The sequence below is a fragment of the Neopelma chrysocephalum genome, unplaced genomic scaffold, assembly GCF_003984885.1.
Source record: "Neopelma chrysocephalum unplaced genomic scaffold, ASM398488v2 Primary Assembly neopelma1_274, whole genome shotgun sequence".
Lineage (NCBI taxonomy): Eukaryota > Metazoa > Chordata > Aves > Passeriformes > Pipridae > Neopelma > Neopelma chrysocephalum.
Genome location: NW_020897936.1, coordinates 1,881,023 through 1,891,178, shown reverse-complemented (window position 1 = coordinate 1,891,178; position 10,156 = coordinate 1,881,023). Strand labels below are relative to the sequence as shown.

Genomic DNA, 10,156 nt, shown 5'->3' with positions numbered 1-10,156 from the left:
TGGTGGGGTAAAATATAAGCTACTATAATGTACTAAATAAGAGAAGAAAGATTGGGTTGTCAGATGAGTTTTGCTGAACCGCTGTTACCATTTTTATTACTAAACAAGAAATGTAGAATGACTTGATTCAGGCCAGAAGTGGAGAGCAGACTGCTAAGAGAGATCTGACATTTGTCACAGTGACAGGAAGGCATCAATGTGCTGTACATTTGCAGTGATATCAATCTGGAATGAAAATAGTCAGTGCCTCTCAATTGATTGAGGTTTTCTTTCAAGAAGCCACAGCTGAATTACTGCTGCTTTCTTTAGGAAAATAAAACTGAACTGGGTTATTTTTTCTCACAGAGGCCTGTGGAAATGTTGCATATTTTAGGTAATATAATGCACTGAGCCATGGCTGTTGCTTTAAACTCTTCTGTGCTGCCTCATCCATGCCTATCTTTGATGCCTCCCCCTTTCACAGCAGGGCAGGAAGTTTTTCTTTATCTCTCCATTCATCTTGGCTGGATAGGGAGGGTTTCACCTCCCCTAGTGCTCATCACCAAAAGGCTGCCAGCTCCTAAAGCCCTCCTGTCTCTCTACCCTCTACAAACCATTGGAAGGGTTCTCCTGGCACTTCCAGGCCCTCGAACCAGCAAGTTTCAAACAGGTTTTGGACCTTTCCTGAGTGGGGCCACTGTGCCCAGTGAAGGCAGGAGAGAAATAATATCAGTGTAACATGCCAAGGAAAACTCCTGACTTTGTTCTGTGTTGCTCTGGGAGGAGATTCCATTCAGTCCCAGGTTTTCCAGCCCCTGGCAAGATCCCAGGCTTTCACCAGTTATTAGGTACTAGGGTGGTAATAAAGCCTTGCCACAAATTATATCCTTTCCGGTTTAAAAGTGGATTATTGCAGACACATTTTTTATAGCAACAGGAAGCCTTGTTGGCAGCACATTTTAATTATGCTCTGAAGCTAATCAAGGAAAGAGAAACAGCTTTGAACACAGGAAGCTACACTCGCAGATCTGAGTGCCTATTTCCAGGGGGGATGTATCAAGTGCTTAAGTGTTGCTGCACTCCCGGCACTTAAAGGGCTGGGAAGTGCCGGCTTAGGTAGGGCAGGATTCACCACCCCGTGTAAGGCACCTGCTCACTCTGCAGGCACTGGAGGGAGACAGGCAACTGTGAGCAGGAGACTGATCACCCGCTGGAAGAGCCCTCGCTCTTTTCCTTGGAAGCCCAAAGAGACTAAACAGAAATCAAGTACCTCTGACAGGGTGGCTGTTTTATTGCACCACTGCCCGATGCCAGCTGGGGACTCAGCATACCTGAGGCTAGTTGCCATGATTGCTGAATCTGAACTACTTCTGTCATCTGTTATTGGAGGCAATGAAGTTCCCACTAAAAAGCTCAATTTCCTTACATTTTCTCCGTGTTTAGAGTCAAATTTTTCTTTGGTATTCAAAGCAGAGGTGTGTATATTGGAACAAGCTCACTTTCTCTTTGGAAGCTGCATGGTGTGTAATGCAGGATGTATAGTGCTGTATTGCCTGGTCTGAATGGATAACAGCTCTATGGTGCTTCCCAAAGGAGAGCATCCTAGGGTCTCCAATAACTCCTCTTACTATGCTGCTGAAAAGTCTCATTAGCTGGAGAAAGCATAAACCCTTTCCAGAAGCCTCTAAATTAGAATTAGAGATTATTTGAACCATGCTCACATCAAGCAAGTCCATTTAAGTAAACTACAAGAGCACCAGCAACTGCAGCATTACTGGGACCTCTGGGGTGTCCTGAACCCTTTTACAAATCATGGTAGAAAGAATTTCCTCTGATTTTAATCACTAGAGGATTATTGTACAAGTGAAGCTTAACTGGTGTAAAACAAGCAGGAGAGAGGCAGAGCTCAAACCCAGAACATGTGTGTTCCCAGCTAAACCTTTCAGCAGGTTCAAAATGTTCCCTGCCCCTGTAACCCCCCGGATCTGTTTTCTCTGAGCACATCTCGTCTATTTTGAGCACTCAGTAAACATGAACTTTAGCTCTTTGCCGGCAAAAGGAAAGCAGAATATTATTTGTCTGTTATCCCTGTGTTACAACCTTCAGCTGAACGTTCGGCCAACCAGTCAGTCAGGCCTTCCTGGCTTTGCAGTTCAGGTTGCTATTTGCAGCTCGCAGGATAATTATAGAGTTTGCAGAGGTCCGTCCAGGCGCTGCTGCATTGCAGAACTGTGCTGAGAAAGTTGCTGGATCCCACCTGGCTCAGTGCGGCGCCTGTTCAGTGTCACACAAGTCTGTGTTTGTGACACGCCAAAGCATTTTCTGCCGTGTTTTTCCCCTCACTGCATCTGCATCGCTGGTTTTGCCGTGGCCCAGTATCGCTCATAAGGACACGGGGTCAAGGCTCCGTTGTCTCGTGTTCTTTGTGGGTAATGAGGAGAGGGGCGACACACAATCAGATGCAGAAGGGCAGCGAAGTTCTTTACAAAGGAGCTTGAAAACCGCAATCCGCGCTTCCTACCGCTCCAGCGCTGGAGAGCCGCCAGGAGCTCCAGAAGAACAGAAACACCAAACAACGCTGCTTTTGTCCCGGGTTTGTTAGTTGATCTCGGGACGCCTCTGTAAATCGCCATTAATCAGAGAGGGAGCCGGGGCAGGCCGCGGGGGTGATGTGCTGCCCGGGCAGCCCCTTCCCCTCCCGCAGGCGGCTCCCGGGGGCGTGGGGCGGCCCTAAAGGCGCTTTCCCGGGACAGGCCCTTGTGTGAGTCCCTCCCCCCTGCCCTGGGCACGACCCCGGCGCCCACACGGTGTCCAGCGGGGCAGCAGCGGTGCTTTCCCTCCTCCTCCTTCTCCTCCTCTCCGCGTGAGAGCGGCAGGCGCGCCCGCCGGCCCGGCAGCCCCTTCTTTGCTGCCCTCCCTCGGGCAGCCCCCTCCGTTCCCCGTCCCTCCCTCCCTCCGCCGGGTGGGAGGTGCCCGGTGCCTGTAGAAAAGGGCCGGTCCGGGCGGGCGGCCGGGAGGTGCTGGCGGCTGCCGGAGGTGCCCGAGCCCGGCGAGCAGCGAGTGGGGGCTGCTGCACGGAGCGGGGGCTCGCACTGCACGAGGTACGTGCTCTGCTCGGGGAGAAGCGCGGGGGGCATTGCCAGAGAGGGACGTTTGCCCCGGTAGAGACTCGATGCTGTTTTCTCTCTTTAGCGGTTTCGTTCTGTCCTTGTGTTGTTTGACTTGGCTAGAAGGGGTGCGCTGGGTAGGGGCCGTTTGGAACCCGTGGGTTGAATAGGCTTGTGCCAGTCCCGCCTTGAATGGCGCCCTCGGTGCCTTGCTCGGCTGTCCGTGCCCTGCAGTCTGTCCAAGAAGAATGTTCATGTACTTTTTTGCCTCTGTGTGTCCGCAGGTGGATTTGTCCGTCGGGCTTTTCCCCTTTGAGGACCTCCTGCTCAGCTACAGCAATGTGGTTCTTGGAAAAGATCAGAGCGTCACATGAAAGTGGAAATCTCCCTAGCTCTTCCTTCCTGGGACTGCCACATGGCCAAAACCTGCCAGAAAAACCCCGACTGGGGGCTGCTGCTTTTCCAAACGTGCTCACTCCCGACAAAATCCCTGAATTCTGCATTCCGCCCAGGCTGACCGGCTCTGGCTCCGTTAAGGGCACTGGCTCCCACCAGAATCACAGTTCAGTGGATGCAGCTCTTACTTCTGCCTATAGCCCCAGCTCTTTGCCACACCTCATCCAGGTGGAAAGTGTTGAAGAGGAGATGACAGCCCTGGAGGAAGAAAGCACCAACTCGGACCCCCAGTCCCAAGCAGCGCTTTCCCTGCCCCACTTTCCCAGAGCCCCCACTTCCTATGGCTTCTGCACTTTGCTGGAGAGCCCCCACACCAGGAGGAAGGAGTCCATCTTCCACGGTGACCCCCGCGGTGCCCTGCCCAGCCTGGTGCTGCCTCGCTCCAGAGCCAACACCTTCAGTGGCAAGGGCAGTGTGTCTAATCCCATTGCCATCAGCTTCTCCTCTGTGAGGCTGCCTCCCAAGCAGCTCTCTCTGCACAGGCAGGGCGCCTGTGACAGTGACACTGCCTCCTCCAGCGAATCCTCTCCTTTCAGCTCTCCTCTCCTGAGCAGGTCCCCTCCCAGACCCTGCTCCCTGACCAAAGCACAGAGTCAGGAGGGGTTGCTCTGCCGAGCACTGAAAGCCAAGAGCAAATCCAGCGTGGCCAGGAACAATTCCCTCTCTACGGAGGAGAGCAGCTCCACCGATAACAGCCCCAGCGCCATCAGGAGGGCCTCGGAGGGGCTGCTTGGCACACGGAGCTTCAGCACGTCCTGCTCTCCCCTATTCCCTCTGGACCTGCCCCGCAGTCGGGAGAGGCTGGTGGGAGAGAGCGCGGTGGTGATGGACAAGGGGGGGCTGCTGAGGCTGTCGGCCGAGTACTGCTCCGAGAACGAGCGGCTGCGCATCCGCCTCATCAGCGCCGAGGGCCTGTACGAGGACAGCGTGGAGCCCAAACACATCAACTGCTGCATCTCCTTCTCCCTGGTGCCAGGGAAAACACAGAAGCAGAGAAGCACTGTTATAAAGAGGAGCAGAAATCCCATCTTCAACGAGGACTTCTTTTTTGATGGCATTGCAGAGGAAGAGCTGCACAGCCTCTCTGTGAGGATGAAAGCCACGAATAAAGGGTGCAGTATGAGACGGGACTATACCTTGGGAGAACGGCAGCTGTCTTTGATGAGTATGTTGTCAGTGTAAGGCTTCAAATACTCGAACAGAAATTGTCTTCTGAAACTTTTCTACTAAATAAAGATTTGGATTGAGTTTATGTTGGTTTTTTTTCTAAGTAAAAAGCACTGCCTTGCTTGGTGTTACCATCATGCTCTTGTGCCTTGTTTTGCTGCTTAACACTTCAAACTCTGTCAGGTATTTGGCATTGAAAGGTGGCTGTGGAGCAGACTTGCCTGGAGAGTAGGACAGGAGGGCAAGGCCTTTAGGATCAAGGATTAGGCAGTTAGCAAGTCAAGGCTGTTCTAGTTTATGGCTTTCCGGCTGTGGAAGTGTTTTTCACCCATCCTGGTCCCTAAGCAGGTATGAAGTGTGTGCACACAACATCTGTTCAATGGACCTTCTGTCAGCACTCACATTTACACAAACTAATGTTGTAATGAGCCCTGTATTTGTGGGGGGGGGAGAGTGGGAGAGAGAGTTTGGGAATCAGCTCTTCTACAGCAGGTGGAGATTTTGGATTTGGATTTGGTGGAGGATTTGGATTCCCAAAGCCTGTGTAAGTTTGTGTTGAGGATAACAAGCTCAGCTTCTGAGCAGCAGTTGGAAGCCACTGCAGTCAGGGCTCTTTCTTTATACAGACCTACACTATGAACACTGAACAGGCTCCTGCCAGGTGACTGCTGCAGCACACTTGACATCTTCATTTACTTTGGCTTTCCATGGTTGATTTCCCAGCCCTCAGAATGAAGTTGCCAGGTAATTTTGGTCAGGAATGTACCCTAGAGCCATAACCCTCGGCAATTCAGCTATTGAATCCTTTCTGAAGCTGGAGCAGATAAGATATCAGTAGGCAAGGGCAAAGGACACTGGGATCTCTGCACTGAAGTCCTGCTGCAGCTGATGACTTGATGCCTACCTTGCTCAAGTCATTGTCACACAATTGGCACAGCACCAGGAGAAGCACAAAGGAGAGACCACTTTTCTTTTCTTTTTCCTCTTTTTTTTTTTTTTTTATTTAAATCTTTTTTTTTCCCCTCTTGAGGTGGACTGAGGGCAGGGTAAAACAGATAAACCAGTAGAAAAAATGAGAGGAGACAGAAACTCTGTCTTGAAAACCCAGGCCTGTTGCTGCCTCCCTCGATTAAGTTGCAGGTTCATTATGTGGAGGTAGATAAGCCTTAATGGAGGAGCAATCCACACAGGCACAGAAAAGAAAGGCTTTCTTTTGTGTTCCCTGGGAGGCTGTAGAAACAGAGCCTTGCTTGTGCCCAAACATACAGCTTGAGAGCTCTTTCCCAAGGATTCTAGCAGAATCTCCCCCTGGCCTACTCTGGTAAGAGTCTAACTGCCTGCCATCATGGGACTGTTCAGGGGGAGATTCTGGTATTCCTTGCCCAATGGATCACTTGATTCTGCTTCAGACCAAAGAACTTCAGGAAGGATATTTTCACTCTGACAGCAGAAAAAGCCCAAAGAGTGTTAACTGTGACTATGAGTGCTCAGAAATGCCACTGCTAATCCTTGATCCAGCTCACGTGAGGTGCTTCTAAAAACAGAATCCTGGTACTGGCACACTGAGCAGATGGAGATGCTCCACTGGGGCTTGTATTCCTGAATCCAGGCAAACCAACTGTAAGGGATAAACTACAGGAAGTGGGGGAAGTGAAACTAAAAAATGTGACTTCAAGGGAGAATCAGTAATGCTGAAAAAAATTAAGCCAATTCAGTTGGTCATTGCATGGGGTCTGCCAAAGGAAGGCAGAGGCTCCCTCTTCAGGCTTGTCACTCATCCACCAGCACATTTTTAGTTTTTGGGGTTTAGTGTCTCTTCACAGATATATCCATGTGGAGAGGGGGGCTGAGATGATCCAGAAGGGAACAGTGACATGCATCAGAGGATCACAAACAGTCACAGCGTGGTGGGTGTCTCTCTACCCTGTGCTATGGGCCATGCCAGTGCCACACTGCGGGGGCACAGGGGGAGAGAAGGTTCAGCTGGGAAGGGGCCTCTGGATGTTGTAAATGGAATTAATTTGTTCTCGATGCCTCTTGTCCTGTCACTGGACACTGCAGAGCAGAGCCTGGCTCCATCCTCTTCACTCCCTCCCTGCAGATATTCATACATGTCAACGAGATCTCCCCTGAGCCTTCTCTTCTGCAGACCAGTGGCCGTGCTGGAGTCACTGCCACCAGAGAAATGTGCTTCTGAAGCCTCATCCTGCAGCAGGCAGGGGAGGAGGTAAGTCCTTGAAGAAAGTAAGTTTCCAGCTGGGCTTATCTATCAGGTGCTTAAAGAGGTGAAGGCTATATCTTAGGTTGGTTGAAAGGAAACTGAGCTGGTTTTAAGGCTCTTTAAGCAATGACTTATTTCTGAGAGGTTTGATGACAGGCGTGCAAGTTAGAGGGTGACAGAAAGCAAAGCAGGAGAAGACTTGCAGACCCAATTCAAAGGCAGAGTTTAAGCCTGGGAAGGACTGATAGACTTTGGCTATGTTTCTCTGGTGAATAATTTAAATTCAGGGTTTTTTGATAATTTTCTTCTTTCACGTAAGAACTTTGAATGAAGTACCTGTTTAGTACATTGACTCAGGACTAGGTCTGTTTGTACCACTAGAAGAAAAACAGTTTTGGTGGGGTCCCACCCCACTTTAGTGTGTCTTTTTACACGTTGGGTTATTTGATCCCATTTGAGCTTTGGGTTGTTGCTTATCAGGTGTTGTTCTCATTAAGAGTGCAAAGCAATAATGCAGTTTGAACACTTCCATTTGCTTGGCTGTTTCAGGGCTTGTTTTGCTGAGCTCTGAGAGGTGAGCTGAGCTGTGAGTGGGGAACTCCTGCAGTGCTGCCTGTGCTGCAGCTGCTCCCATGAGCGTCAGCCTCGCTGGGGCAATTACGTAAAACACCTGCATAAGCAAACACAACAGCAACTGGATACTCCAGCCTGGAAAAACTCATGATGCCTCGATGCTTTCAGATTAGAGTCAACAGCAAGAAGAAAATCCACCCCATGGCATTAGCAAACAGCTCCTCAGAGTTAAGAAATATCATCTGCAGAAGTTTCCCAACTTCTAAAATACCAGGAAAATGTGGGAGCATAAATGACTCTCAAGCAAAACTCCTGTTTTGGGGTAGTGATCAGCTGTGTTCGGTGGTGCTCAAAGGTTGGAAGATCACATTTAATTTAAATTTAAAAAAAACCCAGACAGTTGTTTGAGGAAAAGAAGGTCTTTGTGCCAAGATCCCAGACTCATGTTTTGCTAAGCAAATATTATTTTTTTCAGCTGCTCTGGAAGTACTACTTGTGCTGGCCTTTTCAAACCCAGCTATTTTGACCATGCCTCTTCCATTCTGGAAAAGAAATGTTACTGCAAAGCAAGTGTTGTGTTTTTCTTTCCAGAAATCCCCTCAGGTTGTCTCCAGTACAATTTGTGTTGCGATACACTGAGGTAAGGGAGGGGAAGATGCAATTCCTGTAATTGTGCTGCTTTTCAGGAGAAGTTCAGAAATAATACCACAGGAAGCAAATAGCTGTGACCTAAAAAGCCTGACAGGACAGACCTGTAGACTGGGGATTAGGCAGCATAATGTCTGCAGTATCGAATTCTATTGATTGCACCACTTTTTCTGAGCTGCTCCCATTTCTCAGGCTGGCTCTGGAGAGGCACTGCTGGACACAGCACATGCTTGCTCTGAAGGGGCTTTTCGGGAAGGGAACTTCTGTTCTTGGGGCTTGGCTTTTCAGTCAGTCATGGTGACTGTGGTGAAAGACTGTGAATATATGAGCGGGCCTCATGGGCAAAAATGCTTTTATTTTTTCAGTCTAGCCAGTGATTGCTGTGGGCAACTCTGAGTTTCCTCGGAGAACTGAGGAAAGAACATTTAGATGAATGTATAAATCTGCAAAAAGCCTGTCTGTGGGTTGCCAAGCTGGGGAAGTTGTCCTGGAGAGGTCTGTGTAAATTGGATTGTGTAGAAGGACCTCTTGCAGGACCCCGGGGAGGCCGTGCCACAGAGCCTGTGCTCGCCGGGCCATCTCTGTCTCTCCAGCAGCTTCAGGGATGGGCACTTGTCCTGTGTCCACCTTAGGGATCCAGAGCTTTGCAGAGGTGGCTGAACTCTGGGGCCACGATCTCTGGCCAGGGTAGGAGAGGAAATGAGTCACATCTATTGATAGCTTTTGGCAGCAGGATGTTTGATTAAAACAAACAGTGGCCCTACACTCCCCAAAGGAATGGTGTAATCAGGGCTATCTGCTCTCAATTACTGTGTGCCCCAACAGAACAATGCAGGGAGATTGATCTGCGTATTGAAATGAAGTGGCATTTCAGTATAGACCTAATGCTGCTGACTGAAATGTACTCTAATATCATTATTAGTACTCTTAGAAGAAAAGATAAAATGATGCTGAACAATCTGTCCTCACAGCAGAGATAAAACAAAGTTTATTGTTGCAAAGTGTCTGTGAAGGAAACTACTTTGCATCAAGGTGATGGATGTAAAACAGAGGTGCAGATGCCCCAGAGCAGGCCCAGCCTGGGCTGGGCACAGTGTTCATGCTGCCTGCAGGGTGGGGAGAGGGGCGCACTCTTCTCTGGGTAATAGCCCGTTGTGTTTTGTGCTGCTGGTTCTTTGCATTTGAGGGGTCCTTATGAGAGGAAAAGAGCTTCCAGTAGTTCTTTGTTCCTGTCAGGAACAGAAATGGCTACAGCCCAAGTTCCTGGTGGTATATGGCATCTGGGGGGAGGTACTGGGAACTGAGCACAGAGAGGAGAGGATGGGTCCAACAAACAGGAGCAAAGAGAATTAACAGCCAAAGGTGACCCCACAGCTCTGTCTTCTGATTTCGTTATTCCTTCTGCTGTTACTTTTCTATTTCTGGCTACCAATGTTCTAATGATGCAAAATTAGCTACCCTGAGTGGTACAGTGAGACCCTGACCTTGTCAAGCATTGCATGTACCAGACAGCAAAGCACTGAACACGTTTTTCTAGCTTGCTCTGTTCTGTTCAATCTTAATGATTTTTCTACTTGCATTGCTCAGCCTCTCCAGTGGCTTCATGCAGGAAGCATTTGAAGTAGCACAAGGTGAAAGAAGGTGTCTGAACAAAGCCTTAGGGTTGCTTGTTTTTAGTGGGAGGACCAGCCAAAGTTCTGGGTGTTCATGACTTGCTGTGGTGAAGGACACACACAGAAGCAAGTTACAGCCTGTTTAAACTGTTGCTGTGAATTACAGGAGGTCACACAGGTTTAATTTTCCAAGGCTTGCATCCCTCCATGCTGTGGGTTTCCTGTGGCTGTGTCTCACCATGTTCCTCAGCTGCCTGTAGGGAAGAGCTCTTCCCTGTCTGGACATCACGGATGAGAAAGACACTGGGAAAAGCTCTCAGAGAAGAGGCCTGTATTAAAGGTGCTCATTTGCTCATGTGCAGAGGCAAAGGATGAGATGACATAGCTTAGAT

The 10,156-nt window shown here is 49.4% G+C and overlaps 1 protein-coding gene across 1 annotated transcript; it reads left to right on the top strand.

Moving 5' to 3' along the window:
* Window positions 1-3,002: 3,002 nt before the first annotated feature.
* Window positions 3,003-4,794, top strand: LOC113977888 (C2 calcium-dependent domain-containing protein 4C-like). Its single transcript, XM_027704410.1, has 2 exons — window positions 3,003-3,080; window positions 3,371-4,794. The coding sequence occupies exon 2, from the start codon at window positions 3,426-3,428 to the stop codon at window positions 4,722-4,724; it is 1,299 nt and encodes a 432-aa protein (XP_027560211.1). The 5' UTR covers window positions 3,003-3,080; window positions 3,371-3,425; the 3' UTR covers window positions 4,725-4,794.
* The last annotated feature ends 5,362 nt before the right edge of the window (window positions 4,795-10,156 follow it).